This window comes from Lagopus muta, chromosome 27, assembly GCF_023343835.1.
Source record: "Lagopus muta isolate bLagMut1 chromosome 27, bLagMut1 primary, whole genome shotgun sequence".
NCBI lineage: Eukaryota > Metazoa > Chordata > Aves > Galliformes > Phasianidae > Lagopus > Lagopus muta.
This window is the reverse complement of record NC_064459.1, coordinates 3374292-3400889: the sequence shown is the minus strand read 5'-3', so window position 1 is coordinate 3400889 and position 26598 is coordinate 3374292. Positions and strand designations below refer to the sequence as shown.

The following is a 26598-nucleotide window of genomic DNA, read 5'->3' as shown; positions in this document are numbered from 1 at the left end:
AATACAGCTGTACAGAGTCAGTTCACCATGGAACAGACAACCAAGGCTTCTCCATTGAATTAGGAAGAGTCTGAGTCTTTAAAACACTGAAATGTAACTCAAAGTCACCCGGAATGGTAAAGTGCAAAGACTTTCTGGCAAGCTTCGTGTTGCTGTGCATGGGATCACTGATCTGGCCCTGCTTCCACCCAGAAGTACCCCAATGACTCTAAGTGTGCTTTTATTTTGTCTTGAACAGCTTAAGGAAGTGCTCTCCTTCCAGCTGTCCAATTGGGTTTGTGTGGGATGAAATTGGGCTCATATTATTCTTTCTCCTTTCTGATATTTCTCCATCTGTGACTTGCAGATTTGTCCATCACACGAATGGCAGCGGGGCAGTGAATGGTATTAATAGAAGCAAATTATTATACAAGCTTCAAAAATTGCTGTGAATCGAACCCTGCGAGGTAAATTTCCACAGCAGTAAGAGCACAGTTACAGCTGGGAAAGCGACTGTGAAAACGAACCTTTTCCCTCAATAGGTTTGCTCACAGAGGATGAAATTAATGCTCCCAGGCCAGCATCCCTCAGCACGTGACTTGTGTGAGGTTTTGTACTACGCCGTCCTTACGTTGAAGCCTGTTGAGGACTCATTCTTTTGAATCATAGAATTGTGAAGGTTGGAAAAGACCTCTAAAATCATCCATTCCAACTGTCTACCTACCACCAGTATTGCCTTCTGTCCTGTCCCTAAGCACTGCATCTTCACATTTCTTGAGTAACTCCAGGAACGGTGACTCCACCTCCACTTTGGTTCCCAGTTGCCTGCTGTTCGATGGCCACGATTGTTACTGGGCTCACTGGGTGCTCTGCAAATGCAGACCAACTTCTGGCCAGACTCATCACCTCTAAAAAGCTCCTGATTGTGAAGTCTCAGTGTGTCTGTATGTGTTTTCTTCAGTGCCTTGCATTAAAACAGAATAACTTTCTTCCCATTTTATGCTATAATCTCTCAAACTTCCATCAGGAAAAGGCCCACTGTGGGTGTCTGCAACCCCTGAATGCAGCTGACATGCTAGAAGGCTGCAGGAAAAGGCCACATGGAAATTAGGTGGCAGCACGGGTCAGGTACGGATCATTGTGCCATGACTCAGAGGTAATTTTGCAGATGGTTCAGCAAGAAATCCCAGCTTGAATTTTTGCCTCCTGAAGATCAAGACATCAGTGTCTAACCCTCGATGCTCCCTCTTACAGCTCAATTTCCAAAACGTATTGTGTGTACCAAAATACTTCCAGCTGCTTTTTATTTGTCTCCTGAACTCAACACATCAGACAAGATAAGAGCAAATTGCCAAAACATCTCACAGCACTTTTACCTCCGACTTCATTTCAGGAAGACAATAAGCACTCTCCTATTCCCATCAAGCCTCCATAGAAGAGCAAGGCTGATGCTCCATTAATCACTCGTGTGATGGTTGGTTGGAGAGCCAACATTTCTCTCCTCTTATAATCACTGAAACATCAGGGGACAAATGGCTAATTGTGAGGTTTACCAAATACTACAAACCACTAAGTGGCCGCCTGTCAATTAAAATTCTAATTCCAGCTGAAAGTCACATTGTTAACAAAGCTGATTTTAACAGCAAAGAATTTAAGTGAACAAATTAAGAAGCAGAAAATCCGATGGGGTCTGGTTAGGAAATCACAGCCTTCCACTGCAGCATCCAGCAATCCCACACTGCTGACAGGAGCTGTCACAGCTCTCAGTCCCAAACCGTTTTACTAATATGATTGAGTGCTTGAAACAGAACAGCTGATGCACAAGGAGGTGATGTTCCTCCCTACGGTCAGCTAATAAGCTGGAAACAATGCAGACAGTGCCTGAGCACCAGCCACAGATGCCAAGCACTGCTAGGACTCTTTCATGGCAGCGACCCTTCAGTTCCTAAAGGGATGATGTAAGAAGGAAGGGCACAGGCTCTTTAGCAGGTTCTGTTGTGACAGAGCAAGGGGAAATGACTTCAGACTAAAAGAGGGGAGGTTTAGATTGGATATAAAGAAGCTTTTTAAAATAAGAGTGGTGCGGCGCCAGCACAGGTTGCTCAGGGAGGCAGTGGATGCCCCTTCAGTGGAGACAGAGTGAAAGAGGTGGAGCCCTGAGCACTGATGGAGCTGTGGATGTCCCTGTTCAGTGCAGGGAGTCTGACCAGATGGCCTTTAAGTGTCCCTTCCAACTCAAACCATTCTATGATTCATTATTTCAGGACAGGCGCTGGATATCAAATTTCTTTCTGTTCTTGCATGACGAATGGGATGCATACAGACTGCGGGGTGTTGGACAGCAACAGGGGACAAGTGGGAAACCTTTGGAAGCATCCCATCCATGCTGCCAACAATCCCAAGGATGTATGGTCCCAGTGAGATCTGCTCATTTCTGGCTTCATGAAAAGAAAAAGAAAAAAAGGAAAAAAGCAGCACAAGAAGCTGCAGTTTGACCTTCAGGATCTTCCCGAGGTAAACAGCTCCTGTGATTGAACAGCAGCCGTCCCCATTACATTGCCCAGGCAAAGGATGCAAGGACCGAGCAATTCTTCTCACTGGAGTTCAAGGCGCCTCTGACCCTGCCTTCCCACGTGGAAAATCAGAGCAGTTTTTGCACACAAAAGAAAATGAAGGAGCACAAAACCCGGCAGAAACAGGTTCTGATCTCTTTGTTAGGACACCAGGCAAATCCCCCCAAGAAGCTCCTTTCTGTCGGAGCCCCAGAGCCCAAAGCAGCACAGCAGTGGCTTTCATACATTTCCCTTTTTTTTTTAACGTGTGACATAAAACAACAGATGCAGCCTTCAAAGCACAGAGCACATCTTTTAGTGGTAGGTAATCTCTATATTCTCAACAACCAGCACCAAAATTAGGTTGCTCGTTTTCCAAACGCATTTATTTCTCTGCGCTGTATCCCTGTGCTGAAGGCTGAATCCAACTTGCATAAATATGTATGAAAATTCTTACTGATGTCAGACGTCCCTGGACCGGGCACAGAGTTTCTTGACAAAAGAGGTTTGCATTGATGCGTTATCCTATGCAAATGTGCGACCTAAATACTATGAAATGGAGTGTTTAAGCTGTGCTGTACACTAATAGAGATGTACTTCTCTATAGATAGTGATAGAGATTCCTTCTACACGAGGCCATGTAATTAAAAAGTTGAATATCAGTTCTGGCGATTAACATTTATTACCAAATCAACATTTTGATTACCAAGGGATGTGGACTCTAATATGTAACAGACAGGGAATTTAGCCTGGGAAATAACTGCATGGAAACTGGCATTTGCAGTCAGTCCTTTGCAGTGACATTTTGTTTTCATTCTTAGTCGGCATCGGTCTGCAGAGGAAAAAAGAGAAAAGCCATTCTGGGGTGACTTCAGTGCTTTCCTGTAAATGGAGTTTATAATAAGAATAAAGAAAACATATTTTGAATGGAGAATTTGGGATATTTCACCCAGAATGTTTCACTCTGATTCACTTCTCATATACAGAAGAGGGAGGAGGCTCAAGTGCCCGATCAATACTCTCAATCATTGCTGGGTTATTTAATTACCTGGGGATGGGCTTGCTTCAAACCGGATTTTTCAACTCAGGCTATTAAAAAGCTTTTCCTATAAATATCCCTGCTGTACATCAGACCCAGGGGAGGGTCCCTGCACCGCTGTAATCTAATTGTGGGAGTGGGAGGGCAGCAAAGAAACGCATGTGAGCAGGAAGCTCTTTGGGCCAAAAGCCACATTGAACCCCCCCTGCACACAACAGCCCCCACTTACGGTCAGCCTGCAGGGAAGGAGCCCCTCTGCCAGCCCCCAGAAACAGGAGTGATGATCCACCCGCCCCCCCCCCCCAGGGAGCACAGCCCTGGAGGTTGCCTGGAAGGCTGTCAGGAGCCACTTTGGCTAATTGCAATCCTGGCTTAAAAGCATTGAGGGTGCAAGGCGGCAGCAGCCTAATGCAGGATCAAAGGTTAATGCACAATTACACGAAAGCATTTAATCTTACAGAAAGAGAAAGCTGCATTTCTTTGCCATTAAGGTGCATTTCTTGTGTTTGTCTCTTTAAAAAGGAAAACCTGCCTTACAACTCAGCACATTTCAAAGGAAGATCCTGCTTGCTCCTGTGCTCCCTTTCTGCAGTGTCCTTGGTGGGGGGGTGGTCCCATCACACACGCTGTCTTTGCCCCCATCCCAGAAGGTCCCCAATGCTCTGCCTCTCCAATAAAAGAAAGCAGAAGGCAAAGAGCCACAAGGCTGCAGCACGGCAGCAGCTGAACTCGTTTGATTAATGAGCGCTGATGCACATCCAAGCCCCACTTTCTCACTGAGTGATGCCCAGTAAAGAAAACACCCTGCCAGCAAAGTGGCAGGGCAGGAGGGAGAATAAGAATAATACATCAGTGCAGCAGCAGTGCTCGGAAAGGGCAGTGTGCCTGAAGAGCAAGTGGGACCTTTAATAAAAGCGATGTTTTCCTGAGCTTTGCTCCCAATACAGGCCATGCTGAGGGGAGGTTTGCCCCTGGGTGAGGTCTGGTGGTGATGAAAGATGCTCAGCCCCAAACTGCGATCCTGCTGAGGCTGGCAGCTCACAGGGAGTGGTCCCATGTGGGCTTGGTCTTCCCCTGGAAACTGGGAAGTCCTCAAAACCACGACAGATTTGCCAGCTGACGCTGATGTGTGGCAGTTCAGCATCTGCTGCCAGCAGCAGCTCTGCACAAATGGATGCTTTCAGGGATTCTGAGCCTAAACACATGGGGGTTCCCCTGCTATCGCCTCTCTGTGACATGCATTCATCCCCAAACCTTGCCTGCTGTGCCCATCTGCTCCAGGCATCAAAATCAATACCAGCAGGGAATAGCGTTGAGTTTTGCCCATAAAACTGTGCAGTCAATCAATAAGTTGGTGGCATTGCTTTTTCCAGTGGGAGCAATGGTCGCAGTCACTGACCTCCAGCTCCTGCACAGCTGCTGCTACAATGGAAGGGGTTTGACCTCCCAAGATATCACAGCATTTGGGATGGGGACAGCACAGGACAAGCTGGGTTGTAGATTGCAAGAAGGAGGCAGAAACCCTTTGTTTTGTTTTGCTTTCAATCTGGTGCCTGTTTCATCCTCTCCTTACCCTGCCAGCCATTGATTTGTGCTGCATGAGGACCCTCCCCACTGTGTGCTTGCAGACAAAGTTCATCAGCCCTGGTGCCGGCCCCGCAGTTGGGCTTTTCGTTGTGGTCAGCAGGCTGCAGATGATTCAGACATTTCTGATTAATGGGAGATGGGGAGAGTCTGCTCCAGCAAGCAATAAAACATTGCAGGCAGGAAAGCAAGCTTTGGCCCTTTCACACACTCTAATATTTCAGTTCTACAGGAATGAGATATACCATAACGCTGTGCACAGAGGACTCATTATGAACCAAGCAGGACATCTGGGGTTCAACGCTGCCTAATGCATTGCTCCTCCTGGGAACTCCCTAAGGAGAGTTACTGGTATCTGCATTTTGCAAACAGGGAGTTTCTGTTTGTGCAGGATCCCAAAGTACACATCAAGCAGGATGGAGAACAAAATCTCCCCCTCCCTAACTGGAGTTTGGTGTCCTGAAAGCAGATCCATCCATCTTTTGACAGGTGATTGCAGAGAAAGGCAAGCAAGCTGTGAGCAGCCTTTGCATCCTCCCTCCAGCTCCTTTGATCCTTTGTATTAAAAGCACGAGCAATACATGGCAAAGATTTCCCAAAGCCAGAGTCTGATGTGAGAAATGGAATCCTGGTGAGAGGGGCCACTGTGGGGTGCTTGGGCTGAGGGTCTGCAGGACAGGATGCAACATTCCACATTCTCCCTTTGGGGGTTGGTGTAACAGTGCAAGAAGAACTGTCAAAAATATGGGAATTCCAATAGGTGCCGCTCTTACATTCAAACCTCATCCTGTCTTTGCCCCTTGTCTGACATGAGAATCACTCAGCTAAAAGCCAGAGGCTGAATTCCCCTTGCAATACTGTGCTTGCCATTAGCGAAACCTCACCTTCCCAATATTTTTCTCATCAAGAGCCTCCCAGCCACGCTGCATTGATTGATGAGCGGATGGAGGACTGGAGATGCCCCTCACCCCATCCCCAGAGATGCTTTCATTGGGATGCATGTGAGGATGCTGCAGGTGGGGTCCCAGAGCTACTGGGCCATGGAACGTCGCAGCTGTGTCAGTAAAGCTCACAGCTGCTGTCCCCTGCATGCTGACCTGGGAATAGAGAGGCCAAGTTTTGGGGAGGGGTCAAGGGGGAGATCAGCTGGGCTTTCCCTCTGGTGCTGTCAATGGGTTATTTTCTATCAGGGCACATAGGGCACTATTTCCCACTAGGAAGCCGCTGAAACAAAGGCTCCTGCTTATGTGAAAGGAGAAACTGAATTAAAAAAAATAAATAAAATAAGGCACACTTCTGTGGACAGTGTGGTGCTGCTCATGGTGCAGAAGATAGCAGCCATTACACCAACACAGAAATACACAAACACCAACATCTGCCAGTGGGAACTGACTGCCTGCTCCCCACTGCAGAGTGCTGCAATGCTGCCTGCCCATGTTTTTATGCTCTCCATCTGAAACAGCTCAGAGAGAGACGGCTGCTGCAGGGAGAGCACTCAGGGTGCACTCAGAGCTCTTCCATAGCTATGGAAGCCACGAAAGTCACCAACCTGACCTCAGCCCTGGAGCAGACCTGAACCAAACCCGACGTCAGATGGCTCTTTTAACCTCTCAGCTCCCTCTGAACCATGGGCATGCCTGGAAAAAAGCAAAAAGGATCAACGAGGAGGAGCAGGGTGACTCTGTCCTCTATATATAGCCCCTAAGTGGTGCCAAGCCAAATGTAGGTTACTATACCATGTGAATCATCTTGCTTTGAAGGATGCAAATAAGGGATGTGAGAAGGGGTGGGGGTAGAAGTGGTTATAAAATCCTGCCTTGATTGACTCCAAGTCGAGGTTTGCCAGCAGCCTCTAGACAGGAACATGGAGTGTGATGCGCCTGTTCCCACCATGCTGGAGAGGATCTGCCTGTAATTCCCAAGGGATGTGCCAGCAAAGTACTGTAAATATGCCAGCACTGACAAAAGAGGTGGGAACAGCTTATCTGGTAGAATATCAGTGGCTGATTCCCTGTAGAACAGATGGAAGTGTTTCCTAACGGGCAGGGCACGAGACTCATTAAGTCCTGTTTTTCTAATTCTCATTCTTCTCTTGGCTCAGTGTCTCCATCTGTGGAAGAGGCATAAAGTTACTGACCCCTTCTGCTTCCCCTTTAAATCTTTTTGAGGATGATTAATGAAAAATGCTGGGGAGCAGCATCCCTGCCTGAGCTGCTCTGGGCATGGTCACACTGCACCACATTGCTTCCCAGTGACAGGTCTACAAACTGGGGGGTGCAGAGGGTTACTGGGATCGTTAGGGGGAGTCTGGGCTCTTGGTGAGTGTTTAATTCGCATTGTGAGTGTTGTATAAATATGGTTGTGTTGTGTGAATGTGATGCTTTTCACAGCAATAAAGCAGAGGTCCACTGAGCTTTGGGCACCGCTGTAGAGATAGGAAAGAAGGTCAGCAAGCAAGCAAAAAGAGTGGTGATAACCAGAGAGGAGAGAGAAGGCAGGCAGGAAGGGGAGAAATTGAGTGCTGATGCATCAGAGCAATCAAGTATCAAAGCAAAAGGAAAGGAAAGGTCTCTGGGTGAGTAGTGACGTCCCCTGCAAGAGCATCCCTGTGTTTTCAGAGAGGTAAGACAGAAAGGCTGTCCCCTGCCCAAAGAGAAGCATACAGAACTGAAATGAGGAGGCAGAATCCGGGACACAACACCTCCCCTTCGGTTCCATGCCCTGCAGCCCTTGAGGACAAGTCACCCACTGCAACACTTCAGCTAATTCTGTTCAGAATACATCAAGGAAGCTGTGCCATTAACAGTGCTGGGTCCAGGGGCTTAATTAGCATTGGCTCTGCAAAGCTGAAGTCATCTAATGCAGATGGGGCTGGATCTGAGCTATTATTAATCCCATCTCAAGCTTTGGTCTTTAGGGTCAATGCAGAAGGGGACTGTAAAATGCTGATGGTCAGAAACCTAATGGGAACCATCAAAAGGGAGGCGAAAGGTCTGTGGAGTCAGATTCAGCCACCACAGAAAAAAGCCCTTGGTTGTTATTCATCTTGCTGGCTTTTCCTGGACCACTTCAGCCTTCATTTATTTGTGTCACACATTAATTTCCATGCATACTAATGGCAGCTCATCAGTGATCTTCCCCTGTGTGTTGAGCTCTGCATCTTGTGTCAGTTCAGCTGAAGGGAGGAGGGAATGCAGTGCTGTGGCTGCAGTGCAGTAGCAAGGCAGTGAAAGCTCTTGTAGACACAACTCAGTGCCTGTATCCTTAACTATAACAAAATAATTCTCTATAGCCCTATTGTTCAGCCCTTCCATCAATACATAGAGACCTTTGATGGCCAGCACACAACCCCTTGAGAAGTGATATAAATGCACCTGAGCTTTTTCCACCACAACTCAATGCACCTGAAGTTCTGAGGAATTCAGCAATGAAACTCCTCTCTCAAAATATTCTCACAAGACTCTACAGCCTTTTTTCTTTTGGAAAAAATAAATAAATCACAAGACAGCAGAATTAAAGGTAATGAAATATTTGCCATAGTAGGGAAGTTGTCTCGAATGTGGTTGATGAATATTCATGGCAAGTGGCAAGCCAAGAGATTTTCAGTGGGAAGTATACAGTGAGCATCAATACATGTATACCAAAGGAGCACAAATCAAGGCAAACAATAAGCAGTGTGCAGCATACTGCAACTATTTCATGGTGCAGACACAGATGTTTCTCTCCTTGTCTTGTTACCAGAGAAGTAACATGACATGTAGTTCATCATCTATAAATATCCAGAGGTGCAAAGCCAGCAAGGGCAGCAGCATTGCACACAATCGCTCTGAAGAATTGTAACGTTACTGTGCATGGGAAAATGATGTTTCCAGTTTAACAAATGCATCTGAGATTTCCAGCCCCAGGAGCATCCCTGTCTGCCATCAGAGCCATCAGAGTCATCAGAGCCAGGAGAAGAGCTTCTCTGCTGTTCTTCAACCCCCATGGGCTGCAATCTCCTTCCTGGGTTTTCACACCCCCTGCAGAACTCTTCAGTTTTATTTGTCTTATCTGAGCTCTGCTGCTGGATTTCAATGCACCGAAACCAAATTAAAAATTGTTATTTTGCCATATCAGCCTGAGGATACTGCCAAGTGGATGGAATGTCATACATTTGTCATGATGGCAATAAAACTGGCCACAGAATTCCCAGTCCTCATAAGCTTCTAATTAGCAGAGCTTTTCCATAGATAAAATGCATGAAATAACTGCACAGTAGTTCCTGTGTCTTGTCCTCAGAGCTTAAAACTCAGTATCTTAAAAAAGTACCCTATTTTCATATCTTTCAGAACATGTTCCTTGCATCACATATAAATGCTATCCATTACCATTAATCATGCTCCAAGCCCATTATCACTCAGACACATCCATTATCACCCAGAACATCCTCCACACCTCTCTTCCTATTGACATCTGATGCTCACACATCTGATGCACCACTCCTGTGCAGCTCAGCAGTGTTCCATCTTTTCCTTAGGCTGAAAAGGAGAAAATCCCCTCCTGCAACCAGGATCTAAGAACATGCACACCTCTGCACTCAGCTGCCTTTCCTCGGAAATCAGAAGAACCTCAGCGTTCATAAGCTGCACACCAAGGGTTTCCCAGTTTCTACATTTTGTGGATGGAACAAAAAAAAAAAAAGCCTAGAAAGCAGAATAGTGGTGAGCTCCCTGATGAAGAGAAGGCTGGGACATGTTTAATTCATCAAGCGGTAGCTGGGATTTTTGGAAGGAACACTCCAGCCCAGCTCGTGCTGACTCAGGCAGGTCTGGCTCTGGAGAACACTTTAATTCTGCTTTTCAACCACTCAGTTTGCTCTAAAACCACCCAACCCAAGTACAAAGCAATGCAATATGCCAGGTGCTTGAATGGGCCAAGAATTGGAGCTCATTGCCAAGGGCAACGGGGAGTCACTCCCCTGTAGAACCACAGAGATGTGGCACTGAGGGACGCGGTTAGTGGGCATGGTGGGGGTGGGCTGGGGTTGGACCTGGGAATCTTGGAGAACTTCTCCAACATTAATGATTCTATGAGTGGGGATGGGTTGGTGGCTGGACTAGATGGTCATGGAGGTCATTCCCAACCTTAATGATTCTAGCTGGACTTAATGATCATGGAGGTATTTCTCAGCCAAGAGGCTTCTATGATTCTCCACTTCTGAAGAGGTAATGCAGAAAAATGGTGAGAAATGATCATCCCAAAAGAATCCAACTATTTTTCAGTAAGTACAAATAATAAAAAAAAAAGATGGCCTTACATGGGGCAATGTTTAAAGCAGCACCAGCCATCATCGGCTTCTCTCCTGTTAATGACAACAGGTATGGGGTTAGAGAATGCATCTCCACAGTTTTCTGGGAGAGAAGCTGGGTGCATTCAGACAAAAACCAAACACTGTCATCAAGCTGTTCTTATAAAGAGGATTTGGTGCAAGAATGAAGTTGCGCAAGGTCAGTCACCAGCCAGGAGCTGAAGGCAGTGAGCAGAGCGTTGGGTGGGAAACCAACCAAGCTGACCGTCTCGAAATGTAATGAGGCTCCTTCTGGACAAAGCAGCTTGGCGTGAGTCCCAGAGTTATTTCTCCTTGCAACCAGCCTGCGTCAGGACAAAGCATCAGAGAAGCCAGGCAGCTGATGAGAATCATTAATTTTTCATTACAGCTTTTCATCTTGACAGAAGTGTTCATATCGCACCTTTTTATTTACAGACCTGTTCGAAGAATTAGTTGAATTAATTAAAACCCAAGACCTGAAAGGGTGGTTTTGGCTTAAGATGGAAATGCGCTAAAAACTCAACCCAACAAATTTGCTCATTCCCCCCTTGCAAAAGTTTCCAAAACCACTAAACTCACAGCGACGTTTTTAAATATTGCTGTAATTAGGGTTTAGCAAAGAGATGGAGAAGATTTAAATCTAATAAATGCACCACACGAGTAAACAAATTGCTGAGCCGAATGCTGCACAGTAGAGTTATTATCTCAGCAGCCCCAGGGGCAGCAATCACTGCTGGCAGTGCAGAAAATGGAGCAGTGATCTCCCTGGGCTGGAGGCAGCTGGATCACCTTCCCCTTGAGTAAGAATCTGCAATAGCCACAACTTTCTGTGTGGAGTAATAAAAGGTCTGTTCAGCCCTATTTCTGGTGGGAGCAGAGTGCTGATGATGGAATAATTGTACCGGAATATTCAGGAGAGGAAAAAGGTGTTTTTAAATACCGACTTTATTTCACAAATCCAATGGATGCCCAGCAAACTTTTTTTTTTCCCTAAGATGGGAAGAGCTGACAGCATCGGTCTGTGTCCATAACAGCCCTCATTCAATGGACACCCCATGGCACCGCCAGTAAAACCTGCTTTGTTGTGGAGCTAGAGATGAGACCGAGGCAGAAGGAGAGAGCTTCATCCATGAGTTGCTCTCATTACTGAGAGATGATAAGAAGGCCTGCCTTTAATCTAGCAATTCTCATCAGTGCATCTCAAGTGCATTGTGATGAGGACAGTTTCATTAGTCTCATTATCTCTGTATTCATTAGGCAGGAACAGGAGCACAGCCAGACGGAACGATGCAGCCGCAGCTCTGCGCTTCCAGGTGGCCCAGATGCAGAGTCCTGACTGACCACCATGCAGACCATGCCACTTCCTTGCTGGGATAACGATTTTATTAGCAAGAACTGCAGTTATTGAAATAACTGCTCACGGATGAAGATTGAAAGCAGGCTCACTGGCTCTGCACACACATGGAAAATATTCCACAGTTTGTGTCTGTGTTGTACAAACAGTGCTGATTGCACAGATGGAAGGAGTTGCACAAGTAATCTAAGTTACAGCCTGATGTGCTGCAACCAAGCAGCTACAGCATGCAGGTACCACTGCTCCCTAATACACAAAGTGTATGGAAAATGCCTGGATTCCCCAAACGGCTGAGATACCAGGATAGACTGTTTCATTCGGAATAAGCTGTTGGCTGGGGGGAAGATAGTTAAGGAGAATGATCTATGGCAGTGCAAGGTCTGTTGAACCAGAGGTGAGCTTCATCAATTGGTTTCTACCTTGGACAAGATCATTAAAGCCCAGTGAAATCTTGCTGGCTGCCCAAGCCCAACCTTAAGGAAACTCCCATTGAATTCCACTCAAAGCACAAGCGATGTACAGCTGACGTCAGCAATCAATGCCAATCTAAGGACAAAGAAGAGAGCTGCTGGCTCCAGAGAGCATGGAAAAGCTGAAAAACGTTACCATGGGCAGGCAGGATCCCCAGCTCACCATTTTGACATTTCTCAACATAGGAACAAGGGAACAGCAGCACCTACAGAACTGCAGGTTCTACTATCAGTAGAAGAGAGCAATGCTTTGAAAAGGGAAAAATCAGTAGGAAAAAAGCAGTGTAAGTCACTGGAACTGCTTGCTGCCATCGTGGCCACTGGTATAATGAGTGAGAGGTCACTTCAAGGCAGTGACATGGGGGAAGGGATGAGAACAGACTATGGCATATCAGAAGAGGTGGGGTTATTAGATAAAGCATCCTCTCGGGCTCCGCAACCATTAAATAATTCCCATTGGCTATTAAAGAAAATCAGGTTAGGAGATCAGATGGGGGAGTTTTGTTTGCTTTGTTCTTTAATTCTAAAATGTACATTTGACTACATTGAGAAAATTCAGACCTAACCTGCAATGCCCACACAAGGAGCCATTCAAGGGATGATGCTGTAAATTGACAGACCTTGAAATTCATGGGTGATAACTCAGATTCTTTTAGGAAAGTGTTTTCTAAATGCATTTAATTGTGATGGAGCCACTTAGTGCAGATATAAGACTAATCTTAAAATTGAAAATAAAACAAAAATAAAAAGCAATGCGGCAAATTCTACCAAGTCTGCATGTCGTGGTCTTGCAGCACAGCATTGCTGACATTCATGTGAGTTTCTGTACACTGATATCTTTTCTATACCTGCAGGTCCTTCTCACACTCACCTGCAATGGGGGGAGAGAAAGAAAAGAAGTCAGCGTGGGGAATGTGCAGATAGATGAGCATTCAAATACACACAGAGCAGAAACGACGGAGCAATGAAATGCTCCAGGACTCCAACGAATGTAATTCTCCCAGTGAATATATAATTACATTTTATACTGCTGAATTTAGAAAACCATGTATTTGAAGACCTTTCCTTCCATCCCAAATTGAAAACAATCTCCTGTCTTACCGCAAATCCACAGTCATTGATATAATCAAATGATTGATCATCCAAAGCAGTCACGAATGACAAAAAAAAAATACAACACTAAAGCACTAAAAATTACCTTTTTTTTTTTTTTTTTTTTTCATGTTTAAATCACATTATGAAATCATTTCAGACTTTCCACGGGCAGCTCCCTATAAAATCTCTCTTGTGCTCTATCCCTTTGGACGGGGCAGTGCACCTTTGGATGGGCACCTCTGGTCCACCTCGTGTGTATATTCTGCATTAAAATCTGTTTAAAAACTTCAGAGCTTCAGTGCAGCTGAGAACCTTGAGACAAGAAGGAGGATTGCTTCATCAAGACTTCTAAGGAGCTATATATAGACATATATATGTATTTTTTTTAACAATAAAATGAGTTTGCAAAATGCATTACTAAAATTATTGATTTTCTTCCTGCAAGTGTCTGCATGATTCGATTCAATTTGTATTTATTGCTCCCCTCCTAATCAGCTTATAGATATTTCTTCTGAGAATATTCTTCAGATGTTATACGGCTGGAGAAATTGAGCTGACGTTCTGGCCAAAAAGCAGCTCAGATTTCTGTATGCAGTCTTAAAAATGGAAGGAATACCTTACAAAGCACGCCTGTCCCCATAATTCCTCATTAAATTCAAAGAGAGATCAGGAATTCGATATGCACAGTGCACATTTCTACTATGAAAGGACCGGGCAGCGTTCTCAGTTCATGGGTGGATAAGGAACAGTTTCAAAAGGGGATGCAGTGAAACGTGGACAACAAATAAGAGCTGCTCCCATTGCTACAGCAGCCCTCGTGTAAGTGAAGTTAAAGTGACGCCCTCTTGCAGTTGTACATTTGCAGATTACGGCGTGGTCCCAGCAATATTCAGTGGCTACAGGCATTTGGTTAGGCCAGAAAGCCAAGCAGGACTCATTGCAATGAGTGTGAAGAGGTAAAATACCAACATGCTCTTGTAATTAGATGGAAAGTAGAATCACTGGACGGCTCCTCAGACAAATGGATAATTCAGAGCATGAAATTCTCAGATTTTCCCCCCATGAAGCCCTTGCACGAGGTAAGACCTCCAATCAAGGCCACTTTCATGGTCCCTTGTTTCTTCATTTTGCTATAAAAAGTCCTTACCTGAAAAACCACTCCATCTCTGCTCAATGTTCACTGTAGAGGTTTGCATAAAAAAAAAACAAAAAACATTGTTATGTACAGAATCTAAGCAAGAAAAGGCCAAAACATCACCCCTAGGAGATCTCCGTAGCCTTCCACCAGGTAGCTTCCTTCTTTAGGACTAATTAAAAAGAAAAGGGAGTCACTGCAGTTATAAAGAGTCGTCAACGTCATACAGCTTTCCATTGGGTTTCTCTACGTGAATCAATTAAACATCCACCAGGAAAGCAATTAACCTAGATACAAATTAGACTAGCGGGGAGAACGTGTTTTCTTGCATCAGGCTTCTTTATTTTTAACATGAGAATCATCCATATTTAAGTGCACAAGTCAATAAAAGAAAGAAAAGTCAAATGTCATGGAGGGGAAGCAGGATACAGCGATTGCTTTTTGCACAGAAAGTACTGAAGCAAAAGCTGATAAAACACAGGACGTAAACCCAAATGCATACAAAGGAGCCAATGCCACAAACAAACTGGAACAGCTGCCATATTTAGCCCAGTGATTGCCTGCAGAGGGGTGGCCACGCACTCAGAGCATCACCCTTTAATCTGACACCCTGGAAATGGTTCTGCCCTACGCTGTGCACGGCCTCAGGAAAAGTACCTGCAGGAGGAAGCAATGGAGACCTTTCAAAGGGATATTTTTGGAAAGGGGAGGCTAGGAAAAAGCCTCTCAAAACTAGGTAGGAAGAGCTATTTTTGATCACTCCATCACCAAAAGGCTGCTCCCCTGACCTGTGCTATTTTCTGTACGGCGACTTTCAGGGCGGATTGGTTTGATGTGCCAGAGAATAACAATACACAGAGGGAAAATGACCAACGAGCCATGAAGCAATGAGCACAGAAGCGCAGAGGGAACAAAGATGAGTTATTTCCTTTGCTTTCCATCTAAGCCAATTAAAATGGAGTTTTTCTTCACCTGGGCTGCAGTGCAGAGCTGATCCTTCGCATCCTTGGGGCTGTTTTGGGCCTGGATCAGAAGGCAGAATTGGGTGATTTAATGCTTTGAATACAGATAGGAGAGCCTGAGAGCAACCATTTCCTTCCTATTGATTAGAGAACATCAGCAGATACTCCCCATCTCATTTCCCTGCCTTCCTGCTATCTGTAACTGCAAGTTACCACTGCAGGCAGCAGGTTATTGCAGACTGCAGTTCCTCATCCAGTTCTTATCAGAGCCACGGCTTTACAGAGACATCACATGTGAAGCTCAGCATGGAGTTCAGCATGGGATCAAGAAGTGGTCTGAATTACAAGCAGACAGGCAAGTGAAGCTGATGGACCTCAGTTGTGACATCAAGTGCTGCAGCTCTCCAAGCCCTGGGCACAGAGCAGTGATTCCCCAGCTCACCCATCGTGTTCTCCCCACCCACTCCAGTTCTCTCAAATAGTTTTGCAGTGCCCCACTGGTGTTTGTTTTTAACCATGCAAACTCTGACAATGCTTCTCTGTTCCAGACTCTTTTTTAGGGGATATAATACCGTGTTTGGTCTCATTGGAGGCTGGGCTGGACATTTGCTGATGGCCCATCTGGACCCAAATCCATTTACCTCACTGTGCATCACAACAGAGCCATAGCAGTGGGGGTCATTCTGTTCTGCTGATGCTGTAGAAGAGCACCAGGAGGGAAAATGAGGCTCAGCGTTGTCACCCCATTCCCTTTCTGTCAAAGGCGCACATTCACTGTGGATTATGTCATTAACTTTCACCTCCAGACTTTCTACCTAAAAAAGCTGTTCCAGACAATTTTATTTCTGCTTTGTCACGTTTTGGTTTTTCTGCTATGGGAATCTACAAATAATTGTCTGGTAGGAATCAAGATGTGCAGTGCAGTGTTTTCAAAATGCGAGGAAAACATTGATGAAAAACGTGTTGAAGTTTGGATGTTTTAAGTCAGTAAATTACTGAAGCTCCTAGCTGTGAGATCCTCTTGGTATTGACATGGAGTGAAAATCAGCTCTGTAAGTATAACTGCTCTTGCAGCAAATAAATACAGGAAAGGGAATAGCAGCAATGAGCTTAATGATGATCTGCAGAAATTTGTAAGGAATCTCCATAAAGTGAATGTAAATGTTGCTGTAGGACTGTGCTTTCAGGAATTTGTTACCTTCAGATGCAACACAATGAGTTCCTGCATGAAGAAAATACTGCAAGCACCTGGAAATGTTTGATTGAAGGCTCTGAAATGAGACCACTGTCTGAAGAACAACATAAAGTGGGATGGCGTTAGGCAAACCCTGCTGCCTTGGAGCTCTGCCTTGAGAAAGTCCAATGCAGAGCAGAAGGAAAACAGGTATAAATTTTTCAAAGCTCTGTGCTTTGTGCTGTGCTGTGTTACCAAACAGCCCCCGCTGCATCGCTTGGGCTCTGCTCATCCCCGTGTCCAGAGAGACTGAGATGTGCCAAAGCAAAATGCCCACAGTTGAGTCCTTTTTGTTTCATCCCCTTTGCATTGCATGGATCCCATTGCACCCCCTTCATTGCGTGGGTGAGACTGAAGATATCCAGCATCATATATATAGGATATATATGGGATCAGGCCCTTGTTGCATAAATCTAAACGTTTTCTCCTAAAGCTGTCTGTGTATAAATGTTATTAGGGCATCCTCAGCCAGACTGAGGCGTCCTTGTTCTGTTGACACTGCTGGAATGGGACCAATTTATGGCAGCTGATTATCTGGGCCATTATTTATTCGCAGTTTATGGTGATCAGACAAGGTGCCAGGTCTTCTGCTGATACAGATTGGCAGAAGTGAGAGTCACACTGCCTGACTTTGCCCTATGCTATGGGATGTAGGGGGGACCAAACTCCCATTGCTTTATTCTTCCTTCTCTTGACACAATTCCTACTGAAGTTACACCTTTGTTGAATGTCACTAATATTTATTTAGGCTTAAATTTCTTGAGCTTAAGCTTAAGTCTGACTTTATTACAAACAGGCAGCCACTCACCAGGAGAAAATGTCTTTAAACTGGTAAATATTTTTGATAGTTCCACCCATCTCCATTGGATGATCTCCCCAGTGCTCTAAATCTGGTTGTCTCTCCATAAAAAAAATAAAAACCCTTTGTCTGATTTTATCACTTTTTCAAAGCCATTGAAGTTAGTCCATCGTCGCTGAATACATTTTAAACCTCTTTATCTGGAAGCAGCCAGGCTGCTGTGCAGCTCCACCTCCTGTGCTACATTTCCCTCACTTTAAGGAACCTGCAGAACTCAGTGCCATCCTTCTATAGTATTTCTTTACTGCAGGTTTGTCAGAAGTGTGTAATAAAGATGAGAATCGATTTGGCCCATCCCCAGCTCTGAGCAGTGCCTGCTCCTCCCATGCCTCGTTCCACTGTGTTGCTGTTTGCCCCAGAGCAGCAGCTCTCATTAAACTTGGAGGCAGAAAGTTTTCCATGAGCAGAAATGTTCGTCTTCATTTGAAAACCTCCAAAAGGGATGCGGGTAAAGAGGAGTTGGGTGCTCATCAGAAGCGATCCAATCTTTTCAGCTGGTTTCCCTGACTCATTCTAACCTTCAGATCACCTTCAGGATCACAGAGCAGGAGCACAGCCCACCTGCAGCTCATTCTGACCATAATTGCATATGACAAGAATGTATTTAAATGAAAGCCATGTCCCCTGTCTCAGGATTTCCCTACATGCCTGTGAATGCTGCATGCATAAGAGCTTTTCTCATCTGAATAGCTTCATTTTTAAGGCAGTCAATAGCATGAATATTATTGTATTCTATAAAAGATTGCACTGCTTGGATTTCAGTACGCAGTAAATAAATCCAGTGCTATCACTGCTTGATTATAAAGCAACAATTCACTTTGCATACAGGGTAGATGGATTTAGAAGAGTCCATGCCTCAATGTATGTAATTAAAGGGAATTCTGTCACTAAGTTCAGATGCCCCTCCTTAACTCACTGTTCAACTCCATTAATTTGTTTTCAGAGCATTAAAAGGATAATAAAAATTGCCAAGCACTTCTGTTAACCATATGTTTGCTTCTCCTCTAAGTTTTATCTATGTATAAAAGCAGGCTCTTCCCTCCCCCCCAGTATATTTTCTTATCAGTGGAAAAAAGAGCAATAAACCAGCTCATAACTTATCTTTTCCCCTAAAATGAAAGAGAATGCAATGCCATAATAGACAGCATTTTTGTTTTGACTTCCAAGCAAATCAAAAGGGATGCTGTTTGCCTATGGAGAAAACTACCAAAATTAATGGGACAGATTTAGAATCCTTGATTGCTTTGATTATCAGAAAACCTTCTGTCTCTGTTTGCCATATAAAGCTCCAGAGAGGTTACACAGCAGATCTGGCTGCCCATGCCTGCAAATACAGCCCAGCAGAAACCTCGCATAGTTCTGACTTCTCCACCGACTGCAGTGCTGCAGTCCTATGACAGCATCATATTAATGAGCCAGCAGAGGTCCGACTCTCCATGTGGTTTGCAAAGTTTAACCCTGTCCCTCGGAGTTCCCCAACTCTCCGCAGCAGCAGCAGCAGCACCACGAGCTGCATGTGCCGAAAGAGAATTTGGGGGAAGGATTTTGTCCCTTAGCAAATCGCCTTAAAAATTCACAGATTGCTGAACACAGGCAGATGTATGTTTTCAGCACCTTCCCAAACGAGGAGTTAAACCCAAACCCCCTCAGCTTTGCAGCTTTGCACTGCAATGGAGCTGTAGCAGTGCAGTGCTTTTTCCAGCACCAGCAATTTATTTATTTATTTATCCGTCTCTTTATTTTCCAGTTTACTGATCCACTGCCCGTGTAGCTGATCCATCCACGAGGAGTTCAAAGTCAGGCTGTCAGATAGTGCAAGTCACCGTGTGCAGCTCACAGAAAGTCTGCACCGTGTAAACACTGTTCTCAGCAATGTTTCAAAGTAGGGGAAATTATTTCTAAGCAATGCACCAAGCGTTACGGGGAAACATGCAGAAGGGGGGAGGAAAAGAGCGGATGAAAGCGAGAGAAAGAACCAAGAGCCAGGACTGCAGGGAGCCTTCCAGCACTGCCCCGCCTGCAGCCCCTACCCCATAGCGTTTGCAGTGCTGCAAAGCCGCCCGCTGCCCACGCAGTCTCCCTTCCCCGGACACTTTCTTGACCTTCAAATGTCAGCTACTGCCTGAGGGGAGGAAACTGGGGAGGGGGATTTGGTGGGGGGAGACGAGGGGGGGTTGGGAGGGGGGGCCGCCTTGGGGCCTCAACTCAACCCCCCGCCCGGGGCCAACGGCGGAGCCCCGCGGGAGCTGTCCGTTGTGCTGAAACCCCGATCCCGGCCCCGGCCCTACCCTGCGGGCTCCGCTGATCGCGGGCGGCACCGCGCTGCGCTCCGCCATGGCCTCTGCGGGGGCGGAGAAAGAACAGGAAAGAAAAGAAAGGAAAAAGAAAGGAAAAAGAAAGGAAAAAGAAAGGAAAGGAAAGGAAAGGAAAGGAAAGGAAAGGAAAGGAAAGGAAAGGAAAGGAAAGGAAAGGAAAGGAAAGGAAAGGAAAGGAAAGGAAAGGAAAGGAAAGGAAAGGAAAGGAAAGGAAAGGAAAGGAAAGGAAAGGAAAGGAAAGGAAAGGAAAAATATGAAAGAAAGTGAAGATCTAAAGGAAGGAGAGGGGAGAAGGGAAATGAGGCATGAGTGAAGAAACACGGAGAAGGAAAGAAGGGAGAAAGAGACAAGAAGGTGGGAAGAGGAGAATGAGGATAGTGAAAGGAAAAAGAGGATGGGGAATAGGGAATGGGAAATAGCGGGAAGGAGGGAAGGGGTAAAGGGGGGAAGGAGTGTAGACGAAAGAGGGTGCAGGGGGAAGGGGGAGCGGGGGTCGGGGAGTCGGGAGCAGGGAGCGGGGGCCGGGAAAGGATGGGATGGGATGAGGGAGGAGCGGAAGGGAGGGCGGAGCTGAGGGGCGGAGCTGAGGAAGGGCCGGGGGCGGACACATCCTCGCACACGTGTGCGGGGCCGCCCCGGAGCCGCCCGGCGGGGCTATAAAAGGGGCGGCGGCGGCCAGAGCAGCGCTGCGCTCCCGCCCGCCACCCCCCGAGTGCCCCCGCCATGAGCTACACCATGGAGCCCTTGGGCAACCCCTCGTACCGCAGGGTGATGACCGAGACCCGCGCCACGTACAGCCGGGCCAGCGCGTCCCCGTCCAGCGGCTTCCGCTCGCAGTCGTGGTCGCGGGGCTCCGGCAGCACCGTGTCCTCGTCCTACAAACGCACCAACCTCGGCGCTCCGCGGACCGCTTACGGCTCCACCGTGCTGAGCTCCGCAGAGAGCCTCGACGTGAGTCAGTCCTCGCTGCTGAACGGGGCGGCCGAGCTGAAGCTGAGCCGCTCCAACGAGAAGGAGCAGCTGCAGGGGCTGAACGACCGTTTCGCGGGGTACATCGAGAAGGTGCATTACCTGGAGCAGCAGAACAAGGAGATCGAGGCGGAGCTGGCGGCGCTGCGGCAGAAGCACGCCGGGAGGGCTCAGCTGGGGGACGCCTACGAGCAGGAGCTGCGGGAGCTGCGCGGGGCCCTGGAGCAGGTGAGCCACGAGAAGGCGCAGATCCAGCTGGACTCGGAGCACATCGAGGAGGACATCCAGCGGCTGCGGGAGCGCTTCGAGGATGAGGCGCGGCTGCGCGACGAGACGGAGGCCACCATCCGCGCCCTGCGCAAGGAGATGGAGGAGGCCTCGCTGATGCGGGCGGAGCTGGACAAGAAGGTGCAGTCGCTGCAGGACGAGGTGGCCTTCCTGCGGGGCAACCACGAGGAGGAGGTGGCCGAGCTGCTGGCCCAGCTGCAGGCGTCCCACGCCACGGTGGAGAGGAAGGACTACCTGAAGACCGACCTGACCACGGCGCTGAAGGAGATCCGCGCTCAGCTGGAGTGCCAGTCCGACCACAACATGCACCAGGCCGAGGAGTGGTTCAAGTGCCGCTACGCCAAGCTGACGGAGGCGGCCGAGCAGAACAAGGAGGCCATCCGATCCGCCAAGGAGGAGATCGCCGAGTACCGGCGGCAGCTGCAGTCCAAGAGCATCGAGCTGGAGTCGGTGCGCGGCACCAAGGAATCGCTGGAGCGGCAGCTGAGCGACATCGAGGAGCGTCACAACAACGACCTGACCACCTACCAGGTGCTGCGGGGAGTGGGCTGCGGGATGCGGGCGGGGGGGAAGACAGGGGTGCGGTCCCAATCCGCTGCTGCCGCCCAGTGGGTGGGAAGGACTTCGGGAAAGTCGCGCTGCAACTTTCTTTTTTCCCCGTTCCCTTTCTGTATGTCTTTGTCACGGTGGTTTGTTCTGTCTCGGCTGCAGGACACGATCCATCAGCTGGAAAATGAGCTCAGAGGAACGAAGTGGGAGATGGCGCGTCATTTGAGGGAGTACCAGGATCTCCTCAATGTTAAGATGGCCCTGGATATCGAAATTGCTGCATACAGGTACAGGGGGATCGTTGTGGGCATGTCTGGAATATTAATAGCACTGCAGAGGCTGCTCTGAGATGCTTTACCACCAGCGAGAAGTATCTGTATGCATTGAACACGAGCCAAATTAGAGCTTGACTGAAGTACTGCAACCCTTTCAGAATGCACAGACTGAAAAGTGTCTGAAAAGCCAGAAGGAGCCCATCCTCTCTGACGGTGCAGAACTCCCTGTGTGCACAGTGCATCCCAGTGCTGCATCCTGTGCCTGTTCTGCAGTAGACGAGTCTATTTTTAATTCCTGATACTTTGCATATGCCATGCAAGCAGTGCTTGTCACTTTCATTCCTTTTTCTCACTTGAGAGAGATGCTGTTTGCTTGATCATGGTTTAAGCAGGCAGTGCTAATCTGCTTGTCATAAACACTTTTGCTTTTCTTGCTCAACTTTCCTTTGTCACACACTCTGATCTGGAGCAGGAAAGCTGTGTGCTATTGCCATCACCTGGCAGGTTTTTGGTCTCCCAGTATCACTTCAGAACCCTCATCAGAACTGCTGATGTTTCTGGGTCAGAGGCTTAGATGGAAAAACATGCATTTGAATATAAAAATAGTCAAAACACAAAGCTGCTTTTGCATCCCTGTAAACTCGAGGCTGTTGAGGCAAACAGACATCACAGGCTCTGCAGCTCTTTGCTGCCTAGTATCACTTGTATTGCTCTGCAGCCTCCTGCTTTGAGCCATACAGAGAGGTGGGTGCCCACAGTGAGCTAGGATGTATGTTTAGTTGGCTTTGAAAATCTCAGCAGCAGTGTTCTGTTTGGGTCCACTCCATTCTCAGATCACCTGAGTCGTGATGCATCCTATGAAGTTAGTCACTTTCTTTGATTCTAAGGGATGAATCTCAACTGCTCAGCTAAAGGTGATATGCTTGCTACATGCAAAGCAAGCCCAAAGATGCTTGCTCAATGAGAATTTACCAAAAGAGCTGACTGGAGAAAAGCAGATCTTGGACTGTGAGCGATGGATGATGCTGGTCTGCTCTAGCATATTCTACACGCGCTGAGCTCATCCTGCTGACAGAGGGAAATGCTGTCCCCGAGGTTGGGTTTCTATGCTCATTTTCTTTCTTCTTCCTGATTCCCTTAGGAAGCTGCTGGAGGGCGAGGAGACAAGATTCAGTGCCTTCTCTGGAAGCATCACTGGACCCATATTCACACACAGACAGCCATCAGTCACAATAGCATCCACTAAAATACAGAAAACCAAAATCGAGCCACCAAAGCTGAAGGTCCAGCACAAATTCGTAGAAGAAATCATTGAAGAGACAAAAGTAGAGGATGAGAAGTCTGAAATGGAAGATGCCCTCACAGCTATTGCAGAAGAAATGGCAGCAAAGGCTCAGCAGGAAGAACAGGAGGAGGAAAAGGCAGAAGAAGGAGAAGCTGTAGAGGAAGAAGCTGTTTCTGAGAAGGCTGCAGAACAGGCAGCTGAAGAAGAAGAGAAGGAGGAAGAAGAAGCAGAGGAGGAAGAAGCTGCAAAATCAGATGCTGCAGAAGAAGGAGGCTCTGAAAAGGAAGAAATAGAGGAAAAGGAAGAAGGGGAGGAGGCTGAAGAAGAAGCTGAAGCCAAGGGCAAAGCTGAAGAGGCAGGTGCGAAGGTAGAAAAAGTGAAAACGCCTCCAGCAAAGTCCCCCCCAAAATCCCCCCCTAAATCCCCTGCAACAGAGCAAGCCAAGGCCGTCCAGAAAGGAGCAGAGGTAGGAAAGGATCAGAAAGCAGAGAAAGCTGCTGAGAAGGCAGCCAAAGAAGAGGAGAAGGCAGCATCCCCAGAGAAGCCGGCGACACCGAAGGTGACCTCCCCAGAGAAGCCGGCATCTCCAGAGAAACCATCAACCCCAGAGAAAGCGGTCAGCCCGGAGAAGCTCCGCTCCCCAGAAAAACCAACAACCCCAGAGAAAGTGGTGAGCCCAGAGAAACCAGCGAGTCCAGAGAAGCCCCGAACCCCAGAGAAACCAGCCAGCCCCGAAAAGCCGGCGACGCCAGAGAAGCCCCGCACTCCTGAGAAGCCGGTGACGCCGGAGAAACCTCGTTCTCCAGAGAAGCCGTCCTCCCCTCTCAAAGATGAAAAGGCCGTGGTGGAGGAGAGCGTCACTGTCACAAAGGTAACAAAAGTCACCGCTGAGGTGGAGGTGTCAAAGGAAGCCAGGAAAGAAGACATTGCGGTGAATGGCGAAGTGGAGGAGAAGAAGGATGAGGCCAAGGAGAAGGAGGCTGAGGAGGAAGAGAAGGGCGTTGTCACCAATGGCCTCGACGTGAGTCCTGTCGATGAGAAGGGTGAGAAAGTTGTAGTAACCAAAAAAGCAGAGAAAATCACAAGTGAAGGAGGGGACAGTACAACCACCTACATCACAAAGTCGGTGACGGTCACTCAGAAGGTGGAGGAACACGAAGAGAGCTTTGAGGAGAAATTGGTGTCCACTAAGAAAGTGGAGAAAGTTACTTCACATGCTGTAGTAAAAGAGATTAAAGAGTGAATTAAACTCAGTTATAGCTAAATTAAAAAAAAAAAATCAAAGAGCTTGGGTCGGTGCAAAAGGTTAAGCCATATGACAGCTGCAAAATGCATGTGAGTGACGGCTTTAAAGCAGAACGGGTTCTCTCATGGAGGCTCCAGACACACAGTATTTTACTTTTTTTGTGCAATATAGGGGAGGGGGGGGGGAATGCATGCAGGCTCAAGATGTGCTCCCTCCACAGAGCTTGGGGAACAAAAAAAAAAATAAAAAATAAAAATAAAAAATAAAATACTAATAATAGTGCATGAGTTGAAATGTGCAAAGGAACCTTTTGAATTTCCTGAGCTGTTGGAGGGACTTATCTGAGAAATGACTTAAGACGTATTATGCAAAGAACCAACTGAGCCAAAACCAAACAGAAAACAGTACTAGAATATTCATGAGAACCAGAACTCTCCTAGCCTTAATAATAATTAAAAAAAAAAAAAAAAGCTACTTATAAGTAATTATGTTTACCTCACTGGTGCAATTAGGGTGGACTTTTGCTCATGGGAGAACCTAGTTGACATGCACAGTACGCAACCTTTTGTTGTTTGATGTAAAACCGTCACAGCAGTTCTTGCTCAATAAAGGTCAATATGAAAACATGGCTTGTGTGGTGCTTCTCTTCCAACTGGTGCTGTTCCTTTAGGGATTGGAAGCTTCTCCTGGTGTGGGCTGAAGAGTTGCTTGAGGCTTCCCTTCTCTTGATTTCTCCTTCTAGAAATGTCCTGTAATAGGGTGAAGTGACACAAATAGTTAATCTGGTTTAAGCAATGCATCCTCTGCTTTGTAGAGTAAAGGGGAATCTGTTGAGTTCTATGGGTTGGCCTTTAGGTGCTCAGTGGGGTTGCAGTCCCCATGGATAATGGAGGAAAGGCCTTCAAGCCATGGCTGCTAACACTGCTTATCCAGGCAATCCAAGATACACTGAGCTCTGTGTTTTAGGAGAGCCATAAAAACGGAGCAATTTCCAGATTGTTCCTTGGCTTTCCTATGATGATGGCCTGTCTACGGACCATGATTGGTCATAATATCTTTTATGACACTCATCTGTGGCTTAGTGGGTCTTTGCTCAACGAAGTCATCCTGACCCAGATGCTGTATTCATCAAAAGATGGGGGATTTGGCGTTAATTTTTGTCTCTTTCCTTAATTATATGGGAATGTTCTTATAACCTCCCTCTCTCAAATGATCCACAGGTGAAATCTGTTTCTAAACACAACGTTCTGAAATTGAGAGCAAATTCCTGGAAAAGGAAAGTGCCCCATAGGTGACACTGCTTTGGGTATCAAAAATATCACCAACTTTTTTTTTAATTACAAATTTGTCCATTTAAAAATAGCTGTAGAAAGGAAATTATTCCAGAGTCTGAACTGGGGCTCAGGTAACACCTGGTGGGACTGACGGATAAAACCAAATGAGGACATTATTTTTCATTTCCAATGGGAAGGTCTTTAAAACTGTGGCCTATGTCTACTGCCACTTGTAGGCTGCCTTCATTAAGAGGAAAGCCTACTAACAGGCCCTTAAAAATCCCAATGTATGGAAAACAATGGAGACAAAAGGAAAAAGGATGGCTGTGACTCCAGACTGGGGAGATAATCTCTTTTATTCAAGGGTTAATATTGCATTTACTGTTTTCATGCACTGTTTTACATGCCACGTATAGCAAAGAAATGCAAATCGTTTTTTCAGCAGCCTGGGTTCAGCAAATGAACCATCCTGAAATCTGAAGGCTAATAGGGAAAATCTGATCAAAATCAATGCTTTCCATATGCCTGCCAATTCTTTGTTCTGCTAATAATGGAAGATCAAGTAGATTTTAATTGGAAGTCTTACGTTCTTCACTGGAGAAAATGCACAAAATCCACGGCAGATAAGTCTTTCAAATCAATATGAATGCCTTTGCGTAGCAAAGCAATGAATGCTTCTCCTGCTGATATCAATAATGGAAATCTGTGCTCAACAGATTGCAGCTTGAGTGATGTTTAATTACAGCAGAGCTGGCAAATTAGATGGCAGTTTCTCTGTAGCAAGCTTTGTTGTGAAAGTTACGTGGGTATATGGACATAAAATAAC

At 46.6% G+C, this 26598-nt stretch overlaps 1 protein-coding gene across 1 annotated transcript; it reads left to right on the top strand.

The window, feature by feature from the left end:
• Positions 1-20561: 20561 nt before the first annotated feature.
• On the top strand, positions 20562-24569 carry NEFM (neurofilament medium chain). Its single transcript, XM_048928265.1, has 3 exons — positions 20562-21674; positions 21855-21979; positions 23109-24569. Exons 1-3 carry the CDS (start codon positions 20610-20612, stop codon positions 24493-24495), a joined length of 2577 nt encoding a protein of 858 aa, XP_048784222.1. The 5' UTR covers positions 20562-20609; the 3' UTR covers positions 24496-24569.
• The last annotated feature ends 2029 nt before the right edge of the window (positions 24570-26598 follow it).

What these genes read in the sequence shown, in the direction of transcription:
- NEFM (XM_048928265.1), top strand. Translation starts at nt 20,610, where the DNA reads ATGAGCTACACCATGGAGCCCTTGGGCAACCCCTCGTACCGCAGGGTG. An exon ending in ACGACCTGACCACCTACCAG is followed by an intron (nt 21,675 to 21,854) that starts GTGCTGCGGGGA and finishes TCTCGGCTGCAG; the next exon opens with GACACGATCCATCAGCTGGA. An exon ending in ATCGAAATTGCTGCATACAG is followed by an intron (nt 21,980 to 23,108) that starts GTACAGGGGGAT and finishes TGATTCCCTTAG; the next exon opens with GAAGCTGCTGGAGGGCGAGG.